This window comes from Bufo gargarizans, chromosome 3 (assembly GCF_014858855.1).
Source record: "Bufo gargarizans isolate SCDJY-AF-19 chromosome 3, ASM1485885v1, whole genome shotgun sequence".
NCBI lineage: Eukaryota > Metazoa > Chordata > Amphibia > Anura > Bufonidae > Bufo > Bufo gargarizans.
Genome location: NC_058082.1, coordinates 187,821,493 through 187,841,157, shown reverse-complemented (window position 1 = coordinate 187,841,157; position 19,665 = coordinate 187,821,493). Strand labels below are relative to the sequence as shown.

Here is a 19,665-nt window from a genome sequence, read left to right as displayed (position 1 = left end):
CCATGTATCTTAGTGTGTTCATTTGGGCATTCCTATAATTAATGTAATTATCCAGTTTTTTTTTTTTTTTTTCAAATTAATAACATTAGTATGTTTAAATGAATGCAGTAATTTATGGATGAAACCTTGTTATTAGCATAAGTAGAGAGGACAACCCAATCAACAATACAGTTCACGAATAAATAGAAAAGCAACCTATTATCACAGGCAGGAACACACGGACAGTGAGCCCTAACAGAAACCCTGCTTGCTTTCCCTGCCTACTTGCAGTGCAAGCTGTAGCCGGAAAGTCCTCAACTAGTCGACGTTCCCTACTCTGCTACAGTGCAAGACAGAAGGCGTCGTACTGTAATGGGTCAGAACCAGAAGGACAAAACAGTACAAAATCACAAGACAGATGTTAGTTGCCAAGCCAAAGTAGGACCAGATTGGAAGCACAGTACCATAGCACGAGACAGAGTGGTCAAAGGCAAGCCGAGGTCAATAGCAATTCACATGGACTCAGAATCAGGAGCACAGCTAGGAAGTTTGAAGCTATAAATGGCAAATGTGTATGGCCAGTAAGGGGTTTAAATAGAGTCCCAGGATCAGAACCTGATAGGTCCATGACTCGGTGCTCCATTTGTCAAATTCGGCACACAGGAACAGAACAGCTGAACAATTAAGCGCTGCTAGTTTTCCTCCAGCATATGCCCGCTGTGGAGAGAAACAGATCATTGCATCCTGTTGCTAGAGATGCTGTCGCATCACCTGGGGGCATGGCTTCTCAGCGCGTCTCTCTTCCAGTGGCGTCCTTTCTTGATGCAATCGTGACTTTAAACCACAGACCGTGTGAAACGCAGTGCTGCCTCTCTTTAAGGACAATGGAAGATGAACACTACACGTCTGACACCGGAATTGTGGCGCAGAGTCCCTGCCCCATTTCCATATCGAACCTCGGATCAGATCCTGAAGCTCCATGAGACCCCCATGATCCTTCAGACATCAGATCAGACCCCCCCCCAAGCTCCATCAGACCTCAGATCAGACCCCCAAAATCCTTTGGACTTCACATAAGGCCGCCAAGATCCTTCAGACCTTAGATCAGACCCCCAACATCCTTCAGACCTCAGATCAGACCCCCAGCTTCCGTCAGACCTTGGATTAGACCCCCATCAGACCCCCAAAGTTTCATTAGACCTCAGACCTAAAACAATAAATTAACTTGCCTCTCCTGCTTCAGAAGGTGTAAGTCCTGATCTGGCGGTCTGATCTCATGCACTCGCCACTCCCCAGACTTCTTCCAACCCATGCTGCACTTTGACGTGACATCACACAATATAAGATCATGGTGTGCATCCACGTGCACTATGCCCTGATGCTGTAGGCATCAAGATACATGCAGTACGGCACCTGAAAGAAGAGCAGTGAGTACACACGCTGCTCCCCTAGCCTCCTGCATACTAATGATTGCTTCTACAGTTGCAAGAAAAAGTATGTGAACCCTTTGGAATGATATGGATTTCTGCACAAATTGGTCATAAAATGTGATCTGATCTTCATCTAAGTCACAACAACAGACAATCACAGTCTGCTTAAACTAATAACACACAAATAATTAAATGTTACCATGTTTTTATTGAACACACCATGTGAACCCCTAGACTAATGACATCTCCAAGAGCTGATTGGAGTGAGGTGTCAGCTAACTGGAGTCCAATCAATGAGATGAGATTGTAGGTGTTGGTTACATCTGCCCTGCCTTATCAAAAACGCACACCAGTTCTAGGTTTGCTTTTCACAAGAAGCATTGCCTGATGTGAATGATGCCTCGCACAAAAGAGCTCTCAGAAGATCTACAATTAAGAATTGTTGACTTGCATAAAGCTGGAAAGGGTTATAAAAGTATCTCCAAAAGCCTTGCTGTTTATCAGTCTATGGTAAGACAAATTGTCTATAAATGGAGAAAGTTCAGCACTGCGGCTACTCTCCCTAGGAGTGGCCATCCTGTAAAGATGACTGCAAGAGCACAGCGCAGACTGCTCAATGATGTGAAGAAGAATCCTAGAGTGTCAGCTAAAGACTTACAAAAGTCTCTGGCATATGCTAACAACCCTGTTAGTGAATCTACAATGCGTAAAACACTAAACAAGAATGGATTTCATGGGAGGATATCACAGAGGAAGCCACTGCTGTCCAAAAAAAACATTGCTGCACGTTTACAGTTTGCACGAGCACCTGGATGTTCCACAGCAGTACTGGCAAAATATTCTTTGGACAGATGAAACCAAAGTTGAGTTGTTTGGAAGAAACACACAACACTATGTGTGGAGAAAAAGAGGCACAGCACACCAACATCAAAACCTCATCCCAACTGTGAAGTATCGTGGTGGGGGCATCATGGTTTGGGGCTGCTTTGATGCGTCAGGGCCTGGACGGATTGCTATCATCGAAGGAAAAAGGAATTCCCAAGTTTATCAAGACATTTTGCAGGAGAAGTTAAGGCCATCTGTCCACCAGCTGAAGCTCAACAGAAGATGAGTGTTGCAACAGGACAACAACCCAAAGCATAGAAGTAAATCAACAACAGATTGGCTTACACAGAAGAAAATACGCCTTCTGGAGTGGCCCAGTCAGAGTCCTGACCTTAACCCGATTTGAGATGCTGTGGCATGACCTCAAGAAAGCGATTCACACCAGATATCCCAAGAATATTGCTGAACTGAAACAGTTCTGTAAAGAGGAATGGTCAAGAATTACTCCTGACCGTTGTGCACGTCTGATCTGCAACTACAGGAAACGTTTGGTTGAAGTTATTGCTGCAAAAAGAGGTTCAACCAGTTATTAAATCCAAGGGTTCACATACTTTTTCCACCTGCCCTGTGAATGTTTACATGGTGTATTCAATAAAAACATGGTAACATTTAATTATTTGTGTGTTATTAGTTTAAGCAGACTGTGATTGTCTATTGTTGTGACTTAGATGAAGATCAGATCACATTTTATGACCAATTTGTGCATAAATCCATATAATTCCAAAGGGTTCACATACTTTTTCTTGCAACTGTATATTGGAACGCTCATTAGTATTAACTTATGGAACAAAGTGTGTCTTATGGAACAAAAAATGCGGCATATACTTTTCCCCTCTAACTGGCTCTGCCAGTGGAAGTCTGCCCCAGTAGTATATGGACACATGTGGCATAAATGATGCAGATTGTCTGCAGCAGCATTGTGTATGGAAATCCAGTGTATAATGTAGCGCCACAGTGGAGGAGATTCTTAAAGATTTCATCCACATGCTGCAGAAAGCTTCCACTATGAAATCTGTATATAACTTGACATCCGGCACAGATTTTAAATTTACAGCATGTTAATTTATGCTGCAGATTTCTACTACATATTTACCCCCTTGTGAAGCAAGTTTGCAGACAGTCCACAGCATTTATGCACCAGGATTCGCTGCCTCTGCCATCCCAAATGTTCATGTGATCAGTGGCTGGACCTGGAACCATTCGCATTGGTTATATCGGAGAAGGAATAAGCAGTGAAACTGAGCCGGCCTTCACTCCTGGATGCATGCCAGTCTTGACTTTCAATTTTCTTTTGTCAGCTCAAACCTATGCCATAAATTTTGTAGAAGTGCAGATACAAAGACCAGTAAAACAATTCAACAGTGCATGATTATGTCACAAATCGTGCCTTCCTGGACTGGATCCCTTCCTTTGAGTGTAACATGGGTATGGAGGATTGGGATATTTTGGTGTTAAATGCAGTCCTGTTTTATAGTCTTTCAATTATAATAGTTTTGTGGTTTATTACATTCAGGTACTTGAAAGCTAGGGTAGTACACCTTGTGCCTTGATTATATAGTGTTGATAGTGATTTGGTCATGTTTATTTTGTGTCTTTCAGGTGTTTCTCCAGATTTTAGGTGTAATTGCTGTAGCAGTTGCCGTTATTCCCTGGATTTTAATTCCTTTGCTCCCTCTTGTGATCGTTTTCTATTTCCTAAGAAAGTATTTTCTGGAAACTTCCCGAGACATCAAACGACTTGAGTCCACAAGTAAGTAATGCATAAGTCAATTAAAAAGTGAATTGAGCATCTCCTTGTTTCATTTGTGTCACATTTGCCAACTGTTTAACAAACTTTTCTAAGCTGCTTACTCCTCATCCGACAAGAATGCATGGCTTCATGTTGAAGGGACATGGTGTAAATGTGCCTCAGTATGCCAAAATACATCAACATTTTGGAGGATTTTTGTAAAACGAATGCAATTTTAAGGAGACGTAGACTTAGGCCTCATGCACACGACAGTATTTTTTTCACGGTCCGCAAAAACTAGGTCCGTAGGTCCGTGATCCGTGACCGTTTTTTTTATCCGTGGGTCTTCCTTGATTTTTGGAGGATCCACAGACATGAAAAAAAAAAGTCATTTTGGTGTCCGCCTGGCCGTGCGGAGCCAAACGGATCCGTCCTGAATTACAATGCAAGTCAATGGGGACGGATCCGTTTGACGTTGACACAATATGGTGCAATTGCAAACGGATCCGTCCCCCATTGACTTTCAATGTAAAGTCAGGGGTCCCTTTTATACCATCGGATCTGAGTTTTCTCCAATCCGATGGTATATTTTAACTTGAAGCGTCCCCATCACCATAGGAACGCCATACTGTCGGATATGAGTTACATCGTGAAAACTCAGATCCGACAGTATATTCTAACACAGAGGCGTTCCCATGGTGATGGGGACGCTTCAGGTTAGAATATACTGAAAAACTGTGTACATGACTGCCCCCTGCCAGGCAGGTGCTGCCAGGCAGCAGGGGCCAGACCCCCCCCCCCCCTGTTTTTAACTCATTGGTGGCCAGTGCGGCCGGCCCCCCCTCCCTCCCCTGTAGTTAACTCATTGGTGGCCAGTGGGCCCCCCTCCCTCCCCTGTAGTTAAGGCCTCATGCACACTGCCGTGTTTCACGGCCGTATGCGGGCCGTGGAACCGCGGCCTGGATCCCTCCTGAGAGCAGGAGCGCACGGCGTCACTGGTTGCTATGACGCCGTGCGCCCCCTGCTGCCGGCACAGTACAGTAATACACTGGTATAGATCGTACCAGTGTATTACTGTACTGTGCCGGCAGCAGGGAGCGCACGGCGTCATAGCAACCAGTGACGCCGTGCGCTCCTGCTCTCAGGAGGGATCCAGGCCGCGGTTCCACGGCCCGCATACGGCCGTGAAACACGGCAGTGTGCATGAGGCCTAACTCATTGGTAGCCAGCTCCCTCCCTCCCTCCCCTGTAGTTAACTCGTTGGTGGCCAGTGGGCCCTCTCCCCTCCCTCCCTCTCCTAATTAAAATTCCCCCCCCATCATTGGTGGCAGTGGAGAGTACCGATCGGAGTCCCAGTTTAACCGATGGGGGCTCTGATCGGTAACCATGGCAACCGGGACGCTACTTCAGTCCCGGTTGCCATGGTTACTTAGCAATTTGTAGAAGCTTCATACTTACCTGCGAGCTGTGCTATCTGTGACCGGCCGGGAGCTCCTCCTACTGGTAAGTGACAGGTCTGTGCGGAGCATTGCCTAATGATCTGTCACTTACCAGTAGGAGGAGCTCCCGGCCGGACACAGACATCGCAGCTCGCAGGTAAGTATGATGCTTCTACAAATTGCTAAGTAACCATGGCAACCGGGACTGCAGTAGTGTCCCTGTTGCCAGGGTTACCGATCGGTGCCCCAGCGATTAAACTGGGACTCCGATCGGTACTCTCCACTGCCACCAATGATAGGGGGGGAGATTTTAATTAGGAGGGGGAGGGAGGGGAGAGGGCCCACTGGCCACCAATGAGTTAACTACAGTGGAGGGAGGGGGGGGCCCACTGGACACCAATGAGTTAACTACAGGGGGGGGGGGGGCTGGCCACCTACGAGTTAACTACAGGGGAGGGAGGGGGGGGCTGGCTACCAACGAGTTAACTACAGGGGAGGGAGGGGGGGGCCCCACTGGCTACCAATGAGTTAACTACAGGGGAAGGGAGGCGGCCGCACTGGCCACCAATGTGTTAACTACAGGGGGGAGGGTCTGCCCCATGTACACAGTTCTTTTACTATATTCTAACCTGAAGCGTCCCCATCACCATGGGAACGCCTCTGTGTTAGAATATACTGTTGGATCGGAGTTTTCACGAAGTGAAAACTCACCTCTGAAAAAGCTTTTATGCAGACGGATCTTCGGATCCGTCTCTATGAAAGTAACCTATGGACACGGATGCCAATCTTGTGTGCATCCGTGTTCTTTCACGGACCCATTGACTTGAATGGGTCCGTGAACCGTTGTCCGTCAAAAAAATAGGACAGGTCATATTTTTTTGACGGACAGGAAACACGGATCACTGTCTCGGCTGCAAAACGTAGCATTTTCCGATTTTTCCACGGACCCATTGAAAGTCAATGGGTCCGCGAAAAAAATACAGAAACGGCACAACGGCCACGGATGCACACAACGGTCGTGTGCATGAGACCTAAGGCTACTTTTTTTGCGTACAAGTTTTTTAAACAATTTTCAGCATACGAACAAAATTTGGACGTATAGACAGAATTCTAGTGCAAGTGCGAAGCGTTTTAATGCATTTTTGCACGCGCATGAGAAAAATCGGCATGTTTGGTACCCGAATCCGAACACGGAGTTCTTGTGTAGATTTTATTATTTTCCCTTATAACAGGGGTATAAGGGAAAATAATAGCATTCTGAATACAGAATGCTTAGTAAAATAGGGATGGAAGGGTTAAAAATAAATAAATAATTTAACTCGCCTCATCTACTTTTTCACAAAGACCGGCTTGTCTTCTGTCGTCTTCTTTGATGACCATGGTCAGGGCCGGCCTTTGGGGTGTGCGGGCTGTGCGGCCGCACAGGGCGCCATAGCAACAGGGGCGCCGGGCGGCCGACAGCCCGCAATGTAATATGGGCAGGCGAGGCGGCACTTATGTTTTCTCCCCCCCCCCCCCCCCCCTCCCCCTCCCTCCTCCCTCCTCCTATATTCAGCAGGGGGCGCCCGGCGCCCGTTGCGGTTTAAAAAAAAAAAAGTTACTTATATAAGTTGGGGGCGGCTGGCGGCGCCCCTCATTCTGCGCCGCCTGAGTGGCTGAGGCTGAGCGCTTGCCGCTCTAAAGAATCCTGCGCCTGTTAATGTAGCGTGGCCGAGCTCTGTTAGGTCCGCGGTACAGGAGCTTTTGTTTCCTGTACCCGGCCGGACTGACAGGAAGTGCTCACTTAGTGTGCACTTCCTTTCAGTCCGGCCGGGTACAGGAAACAAATGCTCCTGTACCGCGGACCTAACAGAGCTCGGCCACGCTACACTAGAGGTGGAGCCAGGTGGGAGTAGAAAGAGAGTGACAAGGGGGGAGGGGGGAGGAAAGAAAGAGAGTGACAAGGGGGGAGGAAAGAAAGAGAGTGACAAGGGGGGAGGGGGGAGGGGGGAGGAAAGAAAGAGAGTGACAAGGGGGGAGGAAAGAAAGAGAGTGACAAGGGGGGAGGGGGGAGGAAAGAAAGAGAGTGACAAGGGGGGAGGAAAGAAAGAGAGTGACAAGGGGGGAGGGGGGAGGAAAGAAAGAGAGTGACATGGGGGGGGGGAAAGAAAGAGAGTGACATGGGGGGGGAAATAATGAGAGTGATGGGGGGGAAATAATGAGAGTGATGGGGGGGGGAATAATGAGTGATGGGGGGAATAATGAGTGATGGGGGGGGGAATAATGAGTGATGGGGGGGGGAATAATGAGTGATGGGGGGGGGATAATGAGTGATGGGGGGGGGAATAATGAGTGATGGGGGGGGAATAATGAGTGATGGGGGGGGGAATAATGAGTGATGGGGGGGGGAATAATGAGTGATGGGGGGGGGAATAATGAGTGATGGGGGGGGGAATAATGAGTGATGGGGGGGGGAATAATGAGTGATGGGGGGGGGGGGAATAATGAGTGATGGGGGGGGAATAATGAGTGATGGGGGGGGGGAAATAATGAGTGATGGGGGGGGAATAATGAGTGATGGGGGGGGGAATAATGAGTGATGGGGGGGGGAAATAATGAGTGATGGGGGGGAAATAATGAGTGATGGGGGGGGGGAAATAATGAGTGATGGGGGGGGGAAATAATGAGAGTGATGGGGGGGAATAATGAGAGTGATGGGGGGGGGAAATAATGAGAGTGATGGGGGGGGGAATAATGAGCGTGACAAGGGAGGGCGGGTGGAAGGCCTCTTTCACACGACCGTTTTTTTTTTTCCGTTTTGCGGGCCGTTTTTTGCGGTCCGTATACGGTCCGTATACGGAACCATTCATTTCAATGGTTCCGCAAAAAAAACGGAATGTACTCCGTGTGCATTCCGTTTCCGTATTTCCGTTTTTCCGTTCCGTTTAAAGATAGAACATGTCCTATATTTGGCCGCAAATCACGTTCCGTGGCTCCATTAAAGTCTATGGGTCCGCAAAAAAAACGGAATGCATACGGAAATGCATCCGTATGCCTTCCGTATCCGTTCCGTTTTTTGCGGAACCATCTATTGAAAAAGTTATGCCCAGCCCAATTTTTTATATGAAATTACTGTATACTGTATTTGCCATACGGAAAAACGGAACGGAACAACGGAACGGAAACGGAACCACAACGGAAGCAAAAAACGGAACAACGGATCCGTGAAAAACGGACCGCAAAACACTGAAATGGACATACTGTCGTGTGAAAGAGGCCGAATAATGAGAGTGACAAGGGAGAGGGGGGATAATGAGAGTGACAAGGGAAGGGGGGGGGGGGAAAGAGTGACAAGAGAGGGAGGGGGGGGGGGAAGAGAGTGACAATGGAGTCCCCAGAGCCAGACTGCAGCCAGAGTCCAGATCATCTAATTGTCCTGGCGGTAAGTAGACAATGCAATATGTTTATTATTTAATTGTTTAGTTATTAATACTACATTGGAAACGAATTTTCTCAGCTGGACACCGGCCGACACTGCGCATGCGCTGGGAGCCTCACCAGCGGTTAGGGTAGGGAAAAAGCACTGGCCCGTACGTAATTTTTCCCTTCCCTAACCGCTGGTGAGGCTCCCGATGCATGCGCAGTGTCGGCCGGTGTTCAGCTGAGAACATCCATCCGATCACTGCGCCTGCGCATTGGCCCATAGTTTTTCCCTACCCTAACCGCCGGCGAGGCTCCTGGCGCATGCGCACTCTGCTGTGAAATTTCCCTAACCTGTCGTTGTGCGCCTGCGCGGCACACCTCCTCACGTCATGTCCGGTGCGACCGGAAGTGACGAGGGTAGGGAAATCTCACGAACTAGGGAAGTATAACATTACACCGGCCTTTGGGGTGTGAGGGCTGGTAACTACTTGGTTGGATAGTCAGCCAGCCTATGCCATGATGCCAGCAACAAGCAGTGTTTTTTTTTTTTTGGGGGGGGGGGGGGGCGCCACAAGGTTATCTCGCACAGGGCGCCTGAACACCTAAGGCCGGCCCTGACCATGGTGATAGATCATGCGACAGACCATGTGATGAGCGCAGTGACGTCACTACAGGTCCTTTTCCTCCTGGTCATCAAAGAGAAGCCGGGCTGCGCGAACAAGTGGATGAGGTGAGTTAAATTATTTTTTTTTAATTAATTTTTTAACCCCTCCAACCCTATTTTACTAAGCATTCTGTATTAAGAATGCTATTATTTTCCCTTATACCCATGTTATAAGGGAAAATAATAATGATCGGGTCCCCATCCAGATCATCTCCTAGCAACCATGCGTGAAAATTGCACCGCATCCGCACTTGCTTGTGGATGCTTGCGATTTTCACACAGCCCATTCACTTCTATGGGGCCTGCTTTGCGTGAAAAAAACGCACAATATAGAGCATGCTGCGATTTTCACGAACGCACAAGTGATGCGTGAAAATCACCGCTCATGTGCACAGCCCCATAGAAATGAATGGGTCTGGATTCAGTGCGGGAGCAATGCGTTCACCCGGCGCAGAAATCTCGCCCGTGTGAAAGAGGCCTAAATGTGGCACAATATTTACAATATGCCACATTTATAAAGGTCCATGTGGCAGAATAGTAAATATTTCTAAAATAAAGACTCGGATTCGTATTCTTAGCGCTAATAGTAAATCTGCCCCAATATGCACTTGGGGTTTTATGAAATCCGGGACACATGTTGGTCTGTGTTGTGAGTGATCCAGATAAAATGAATAGGGCCATTTACTGTGTCAAAATTTTGCCTATGTGACTGTTCAAACACTGCATGTTTCTAGCCTCAGATGCTTTGCTTTATTTCTAGTGCTTCAGAGTAGCTCAAAAGTTAGAAGTTTGTACTTGTTGTTCTATGAGCTGAATCACCTCAGTGTGAGAGAAAAGCAGACTATATTGCGTTGCGTATCTATGGGAACTTCAGAAAAGCTTACTTTTGTGTGCATGTTTTTTTTTCATGCATACTTTGCCCTTGACTTTTATAATGGCCACCTCTTTATGCTATTTGCAACATAATAACCAGAATGAATAAGAGAGAGAGAGAGAGAGAGAGAGAGAGAGAGAGTGCACAGTGAGAGTGCACAGTTTTGTGATAACTTCCTAGGGGAAAATTGCAGGTGTGGTGAGCTGTATGGACATTGGATACATAGACTAGACCGATGACAGTTATTTAAAGGGACACTTCCATCAGAATGCAAGGTTTTGTAACAGCTCCATAGTCATAAAGAGCACATTTTGTTTAGATTTGTTGGTTGTTTTTCATTTTGGCAGTACTGTGCCATTGCAAATGAAAAACAAAATAGATTTTATTTGAAAGGTAATTCTCATGATAATAGTAGATGGAGACTTAGGATAACATTATGGCATTATGTTCCATTTATAGGACTTGTGTGATACTTTAAGGCCTCTTTCACACGGGCGTCCCAGATTTGCGCCAGATGCTTCGCGCGTGCATTGCGTGAAAACCGCGCGAGTAGGCATGCAATTGCAGTCAGTTTTGAATGCGGTTGCCTTCCGATGTTCAGTTTTTTTTCAGCGTGAGTGCAATGCGTTTTCCCCAGACCCGAACCCGGACTTGTTCACTGGAGTTCGGGTTTAGGTTAGGTGTTATATTCATTTTATTATTTTCCCTTATAACATGTTTATAAAGGAAAATAATAGCATTGTTAATACAGAATGCTTACTAAAATGTTGCTTGAGGGGTTAAAAAATTTAAAACTCCAGAGGACGATCAATAGCTACTTGGCACCAGTAAACGATTCAACAAAATGAGCCTTCTAAAAACCACGTGGTGCTCCTTCTCTTCTGATCCCTGACGCGTGCCCAAACAGCAATCACTACTGCATATGGCATGTTGCCGTGTTCAGGAGAAAATGTGTGGTGCTTTTTCTCCTGTTACCCCTTGTGAAAATGAAAAATGGGGGCCTTGTGCAATATTTTATTGGAGGAAATGAAAATTTTCATTTTCACAGCTAAGGTTTTTTAAATTCGGTAGTACATCAGTCAATACATTCCTTGAGGGGTGTAGTTTCCAAAATGGGGTCACTTTTTAGGGGTTTCTACTGTAGGGGAACCTTTATTGTGCCTTCAAATGTGACATGATGCCCAAGAACCATTCCAGAAAATCTGCTCTACAGAAACCATATGGGGCTCCTTTCCTTTTGAGCCCTGCCATGTGCCCATACAACAGTTTACGACCACATATGGGGTGTTTCTGTATAATGCAGATGCAGGGTAATAAATATTGAAGTTTGTTTTGCTGTTAACCCTAGCTGCCCAACAGGAAAATGGATTCAAATTTAAAATCTGCCCAAAAAGTGAAATTTTGAAATTTTGTCTCCATTATCCTTTAATTCTTGTGAAACATGTAAATGGTTAACAACATTTTTAAAATAATTTTTCAATAACTTGAGGGATGGACTTTTCTAAATTGAGGTAATTTATCGTTGGTTTCTACTACAAAGCCCCACAAAGTGACTTCAAAACTGAATTGGTCCTTAAACCCTTCCAGTTTTTACCCTCCTGCCCAGGCCATTTTTTTTGCAAGTCTGACATGTCACTTTGTGGTAATAACTTTGGAATACTTTTACTTATCCTAAGCCATTCTGTGATTGTTTTCTCGTGACACCTTATACTTATGACTTTGAGTAAATATATTTCACCTTTTATTTATGAAAAAAATCACATTTACAAAACATTTTAGCAGTTTCTCTGCCTTTAAAACAGAAAGTGATACCTCATAAAATATTTTACATTTCTCATATGTCTACTTTATGTTGGCATAATTTTGTGAATGTATATTTAATTTTTTTAGGACGTTAGAAGGCTTAGAATTTTAGAAGCAATTCTTAAAATGTTTAAGAAAATTTCCAAAACCCACTTTTTAAAGGACCAGTTCAGGTTTGAAGTCACTTTGTGGGGCTTACGTAGTAGAAATCCACCATAAATGACCCCATTGTAGAAACTATACCCCTCAAGTTATTCAAAACTGATTTTTACAAACTTTTGTTAACCCTTTAGGTATTCCACAAAAATTAAAGGAAAATGGAGAGGAAATTTCAAAATTTCACTTTTTGGGCACATTTTCCATTTTAATCCATATATTCTTTAACACATCAATGGTTAACAGCCAAACAAACTCAATATTTATTCCACACGATTTTGTAGTTTACAGAAACACCCCATATGTGGTCGTAAACTGATGTAAGGGCGCAAAAGGCAAGGAGAGTATGGTTTTTTTTGAAGGCAGATTATGGTGGGCTGGTTTTTAGACACCATTTGAAGCCCCCTGATGCACCCCTACAGTAGAAACTCCCAAAAATTCACTCAATTTTGGAAACTATGGGATAAGGTGACAGTTTTATTGGTACTACTTTGGTAAACATATGATTTTTAATTGCTCTGTTACGTTTTTTGTGAGGCAAGGTAAGCATTTTTTGTTTTTTACAATGTTCATCTGACAGGTTATATCATGTGCTATTTTTATAGAGCAGATTGTTACGGACGCGATGATATAAAATATTTCTACTTTCACTTTCTTTGTTTCAGTTTTACATAATAAAGCATTTTCACCCGAGGGATTAGGTCAGTTGATATTTTTATAGAGCAGGTCGTTATGGATGTGGCAATACCTAATATGTATGCTTATTTTATTTATTTTCGTTTTACACAATAATAGCATTTTTTTAAACCAAAAAAATAATGTTTTAGTGTCTTCATAGTCTGAGAGCAGTATCTATATGTTTTTTTGACAGATTGTCTTAGGAAGGGTCTAGTTTTTTGCGGGATGAGGTTATGGGTTGATTGGTACTATTTTGGGGGGCATACGCCTTTTTGATCACTTGGTCACTTTTTGTGATGTTAGATGACAAAAAATATTTTTAGAGAGCTGATTCTTACGGATGCAGCAATACCTAATGTGTGTGTGGTTTTTTTTTTCTTATAAAATCGGGAAATGGGCGTTTTCTTTTTTTACTTGAAACTTGATTTTTTTTAATTTATTTATTAAATACTTCTTTTTATTTTTTTTTTTTTTACTTTTCTTTATAAACTTTATTCTGTCCCACTATGGGACTTCAAGTTTTGGGGGTCTGACCGTGGTATATAAGGGGTTAATTCGCTGGCATCGGTTTTTACAGCGATGCCGGCGGATACAGCAGGGGCCCGGCTATCAGGGACTGCCGACAAGTCTCCTTCTGCCATGACGTACTATTACGTCATTTGTCGGGAAAGGGTTAGGGTCCATTCACATGTCCGTAAGTGTTTTGCGGATCCGCAAAACACTGACACCTGCAATGTGCGATCCGCGACACTATAATAGAAAATGCCTTTTCTGGTGTGCAATTGCAGACAAGAATAGGACATGTTCTATTTTTTTCAGGGACGGGATTGCGGATCCCGAAGATGCAGATCCTGAAAATGATGGAAATTTGGAAATTTCTTAAATTTTAAAAATTGCTTCTAAAATTCTAAGCCTTCTAAAATAAAATGACATTTACAAAATGATGCAAGCATAGAATAGACATATAGGGAAATGTTAATTAATAACTATCCATCTTAAAAGCAGAGAAATTCAAATGTAGAAATAACTTTATAAATAAAGGTAAAATGTATTGACTCAAAATAACCTTTAAAATGAAGTACAATGTGTCACAAGAACACAATCTCAGAATGTATTGGATAAGTAAAAGCATCCCAAAGTTTATAACCACACAAATTGACAGGATTCGGATAAATCTTTGTCACGCTCTGTTAGGAGCTGTAAGTAGGGTTCCAACCCTGTCTTCTATAAAGAATAAAACTACAACTTATTGGTTTGCAAATAGGTTAATTCAGGTTTTTATTTGACTTGCGGCAAGATTCATATCGTATAACGTTTCGGCACGCAGGCCTTCTTCAGATACTGTACATGATAAAGCGTAGAAAGAGACATTTTTGAAAGCACCCCAAGTATAATGACCATGATACAGTACAACTAATATCATCTGTATTAACAGCATAACAAAACATATCAAGGAGATGGACAGACATGGTATATATAATCCTTGATAAATGAGATAAGAGGAAGAATAGGTAGCAGGAGAACAGACGCAGATGGAGACCATGTGTCTAGACCACACTGAAGTGAATGAGTACTGAAGGCTACTTTCACACTGGCGTTTCTGGGTTCGCTTGTGAGATCCGTTTCAAGGCTCTCACAAGCGTCCCAAAACGGATCAGTTCTGCCCCAATGCATTGTGAATAGTTAAGGATCCGTTCAGAGTGCATCAGTTTGCCTTCGTTCAGCCTCCTTTCCGCTCTGGAGGCGGACACCAAAACTCTGCCTGCGGCGTTTTGATGTCCGCCTGACTAGGCGGAGCCAAACGGATCCGTCCACACTTACAATGTAAGTCAAAGGGGACGGATCCGTTTTCACTGACACAATATGGTGCAACTGAAAACGGATCCGCCTCCTATTGACTCGGTGTAAGTCAAAACGGATCCATTTGCATTATCATGAAGAAAAAAAAAACTTGTTTTTGTTTTTTTTGTTTATGGTAATGCAAACTGATCCGTTCTGAAAGATAAACAATCTTTTGCATTATAGGATCCGTCTGTGCAGATACCAGACGGATCCGCACCTAACGCAGGTGTGAAAGTAGCCTAAAGGGTCTGCCGTGTCCAAGATACCACTGAGTTTATAAAGAAGTCCTTCTCCCCTTGGGGGATGACCATGTCCTGTGGGGCCTGATTAATTGGGAGTCTGGTTTAGAAAAATAAGAGTGGGTCGCTTCCTGAGCCTATTTTTAAGGGCTATATAAAACTACAATCATAGGTGGATAAAAAGTGGGACGCTATAGTAGCCAGATCGCTGGTCCGGAATCGCAGACTCGAGGACCGGAAGTGCAGCATACCGGAAGTCTATGTGTTCCATCTGCAGTGCCGTGGAACGCATATGTAGATTGGGCCAGTGCGCATAGGTGGAAATGGTATGCGTTCCACGAGTGAAACGCATGCAGCGATGGGCTCTGTCTGGGGTAGTGGGAGATCGGGAATCAGAATAACTAGGGTGATGTAAAATATTGGAGCATGGCCTGGAATGGCTAATGGGGACCTGGATAACGTGTATAATGAAATGTGTGTATGAATCTCAGTTAAAGGAATATAGCTATGGGATGTGGGGGAGGTGGGGAATATAAGGTAGTAGGAACGGAGGGAAGGAAAAGATGGAAAGAAGAAGCTAAGACCAATTAGACCAATACATATGGAACTAAAAAGGATACAGCTATGCGGCATAGGGTGGATGCAGCACAGTTTAATGGGCCTGCAAAAGAAATAGAGAATACATCTGTTGTTGTACATGAGGAGAAGTCCACACTTAGCATAAATACTATAAAATGACAAAAAAAAATTTTTTTTTTTTTTTTTTTGCTTTATATACATCACAGGAAGCTCTGAATTTCATATTCTCTGTTTAGGCCTTTTGGTGAAATACTTCGTAGCCTGTGGTTCCAATACGCCTCTCTGATGATTTTTTTGACGTTTAGCCCTGTCCCCTCCTCGTCTAAGCGGGGGGACATGTTCTATGACCTGGAATCTGAGCTGAGAAATGTTGTGTCTGGCGTTATGTAAGTGAGCCGGGACTGGTAAAAGTAGATTTCTTCTCCTAATGGTGGATTTGTGCTGGCATATTCTGTCGGGTATCTTTTGGGTGGTCTCCCCTACGTATATAAGTCCACAGTGGCACTTCAAGATGTACACCACATATTCTAAATCGCAAGGTATGGAATTCACGTATTGAGATGGTTTTGCCTGTATGCGGATGGGAAATTTCTGATCCCTTAAGTAATGTAGACAGGGGAATGTGCCCCGTTTTTGGGTTTGTAAAAAGGTTTGTCTGGGAATACGTGTGGATGAACCTACGTCAGCCCGTACTAGCAAGTCCATAAGGTTCCTTGGTCTTTTATTGCAGGGTAAGATTGGCTTAATTCCGTTATCTGTGGATATGCCTTGTGCAGAATGTGCCAATTGCTTCTAATAATGTTGAGGACTTTGCGGGCACAGGGATGATAGGTGTGAACAAATGGGACCTGTTGTGTTGGTGACGTTGGTCTAGTCCTAACTGTTGTGGGTTGGTTAAGAATGTGATGGGGATAGCCTTTCTGAGAACCTATTCTGTTTTGTTATGCTGTTAATACAGATGATATTAGCTGTACTGTATCATGGTCATTATACTTGGGAGGTTTTCAAAAATGTCTCTTTCTACGCTTTATCATGTACAGTGTCTGAGGAAGGCCTGCGTGCCGAAACGTTATACAATATGAATATTGCCGCAAGTCAAATAAAAACCTGAATTAACCTAATTGTAAACCGAATAAGCTGTAGTTTTATTCTTTATCACACAAATTGACATGTCAAATTTGCAAAAATAGGCTGTTAGGCCTCATGCACACGAATGTGTATTGGGGCGGTCCGCAATGCATGGGCACTTGAATAGGGTCTGCGATCCGCATCTGACTGTCCACACTGCAGAAAAGTAGTGCATGCACTACTTTTTTGTGGCGCGTTGGCACGGATAGAAAACCCACGGAAGCACTCTGTAATGCTTCAGTGAGCTTCCAATCCAGTGCCTCTGTTCCACACCACACCGCATATCCCAGATTTCAGACCCATTCAAGTGAATGGGTCCGCATCCGTGATGCGGGGTGCACACGGCCGGTTCTCGCGTATTGTGGACCCTGCTGTTTGCAGGCCGCAATATGGCCACGGCCGTGTGCATGAGGCCTAAGGAAGGTGTTCATTGAGTATAGAAGGACTCTGACCACATTGATATTCTGTCTAAGAAAGTTAAAGGGGTTGTGTCACGAAACCTATTCTAAATTTTTAATACCAGCACCTAGATGTGAATAGTTTTGTAATTGCATGTAATTAAACATTTAGAGGGGTAATTTATCATGCTGAAATGCGCCTAAATTAGTCGTATTTCGGGCACAGATTGCACAGTGAAGGGGGAGGATCGGCAGGCCTGTCTCATTTACCATTTTCTATGCCTGTTTCAGGCATAGAAAAAAGTCTAAATGTAAGACAGCTCGGAGGATGCTAGCGCCTCTTTATAGCATTGGCGATCCACTGCCAGCTATGGGGGTTTATTAAGATGGCTTCTAAAACATCAGTCTTAATAAATGTGCCCCTTAGTATAGCTAGCGCTGTTTTTCCTTATTTTTTTGGGCCATCTCACGGAGCTGGTCGAATATGCCCCGCCATATGTTCAGTTAGAAACTGTGGCAGTTACAGGGGAGAGAGCTGCAGCAGTAAGGACACACCCACCACAAATGGCCAGGTTAAAGATAATCTAGCAGAGCAATTGGAGCATTGTATGTGGAGATATCGTTACCCATGTGAGGTACAGGGCTGGTTCTAGATTTGTTAGAAAGGTATTGTCATGTAGTGTGTGGTGTCTGATTTTTTTTTTTTTTAGGCAAGACTTTAAGCAAGACTGTTTGCTGTCTCAACAAAGAAGAAGTTAAAGAACTTAAAGGAAGTGTCTTTAACAAATTAGATCCTGAAAACCATCCTCCTGTTTTTTTTATTTAAAAAAATACCTGTATATAGAATAATCACTTATTAGGGAGATTTTATTGTTCCTTCCATGTCAGTTTTGTGGCCTTAAAACTCGCTAACACTGCGACTTTTTAAACTTCAAAGTTTGTCACAAGTAGGGGTTTTCCGCTGCCCTCGCTCGTGAATCCAGTCCACCCAGAAGTGGAGGTGCCAGCAGCATCTTAAGCAACTGATGGAAATATAAGTATTCTCCTCTGCAGAGGCCCCATTGCCACCAATGAATGCATACATATTGGCCACAACACATTAGCAAAATTATGCATTCCTAGAAGAATCAAACGCATTCACACCAATGACTATTTTTAGGCTACATGCACACGAATGTTGTATGTTTCCGTGTCCGTTCAGTTCTTGCGGATAGGATGCGGACCCATTCTTTTTAATGGGTCCTCAAAAAAATGAAGACAGTATGTCCATTCCGTACCCTCGCAAACTCGCAAGAACATTGCCTAAAACGGACAAGAATAGGACTTGTTACAATGGATCCGCATGTAGCCTTACACTATAAATAACACTGGACCACCAATAACTAAATGGTGAGCTACAGTACTGTCTAACACTGTCAAGCAAAGGGTGAGGGGGAGTGTACTGAACACCGAGGGACGTAGCAGTACCCATGCTCTGAGAGGTGCAGTAGGCCCCTTTTTGATGATGATGTATAGTCTTATGTACACGCAAGTCTTACCCTTAGGGCCTCGATGCGCTTAGTTGGCTGATTCAAGAAGAAGGCATGACACTTTGCCATGGGCCTAGAGAATAAGGCACCTATTCCAGAGACCAATTTCCTAGCGCTTATCAAATGGAGAATCAAGAAAAAGGGAGGAAAGGTAGGGGGATCTCAAGGTTCAAAGGGTTCGGACGAGATGTAAAGAATGTGAAGAGAAAACATTTAAGAAACGTGAGGAAAAAGTATCTTTAAAATAGAAGGGACATTACCAACCGTGAATTTATAGACTAAAATTTAGGAAAACCCCCAAAATTATATGAACCAAAAATAAGTGTTGTATAGGAAGATCAAACGCCTGTTTGAAAAGTAAGGTTTTCAGTGCACGTCTAAATGAGAGAAGACTGGGAATCATTTTCAGGGCCAGAGGTAGGTGGTTCCAAAATCTGGCCCCTTGAGCCAAAAACGATCTACCTCCACGTCTGATCTTGTTAACTTGCAGGATGGTAAAATTTGCAGAGTTACTAGACCTCAATGTCCTCCACGGGGCGTACCTGGTGAATTTACGTTGCAGTTACAGGGGCCCCACACCATGGAATACCCTATGCATGAAGCATCCAATCTTGAACATCACCCGTTGTTGGACGTGGAGCCAGTGCAAGGCATTAAGATAGGGAGTGATATGTTCTCGACAGGCAACACCCGTTAGTAGCCTTGCTGCGGCATTCTGCACAAGTTGAAGTCTATGCAAGTCCTTCTTAGGGAGTCCCATGTACAAGGCATTACAATAGTCCAACCGACTGCTGATCGCTGCTCCGACCAAGGCTTTCCTGAGAGGGGATTCGATGTATTTTAAGACCCTCCTCAGAAGTTTCAGCTGGTAGTGACAGGTACTAACCACCTGATTTATCTGAGGAGCCAGG

At 44.2% G+C, this 19,665-nt stretch overlaps 1 protein-coding gene across 1 annotated transcript in view; it reads left to right on the top strand.

The window, feature by feature from the left end:
* The window catches only part of ABCC4 (ATP binding cassette subfamily C member 4), a 318,763-nt gene that overhangs the window by 205,723 nt on the left and 93,375 nt on the right, over nucleotides 1-19,665 (top strand). The window contains exon 21 of the mRNA XM_044284601.1: nucleotides 3,894-4,044. Within this exon, the coding sequence (XP_044140536.1) occupies nucleotides 3,894-4,044 (151 nt within the window). The remainder of the gene's footprint in view (nucleotides 1-3,893; nucleotides 4,045-19,665) is intronic.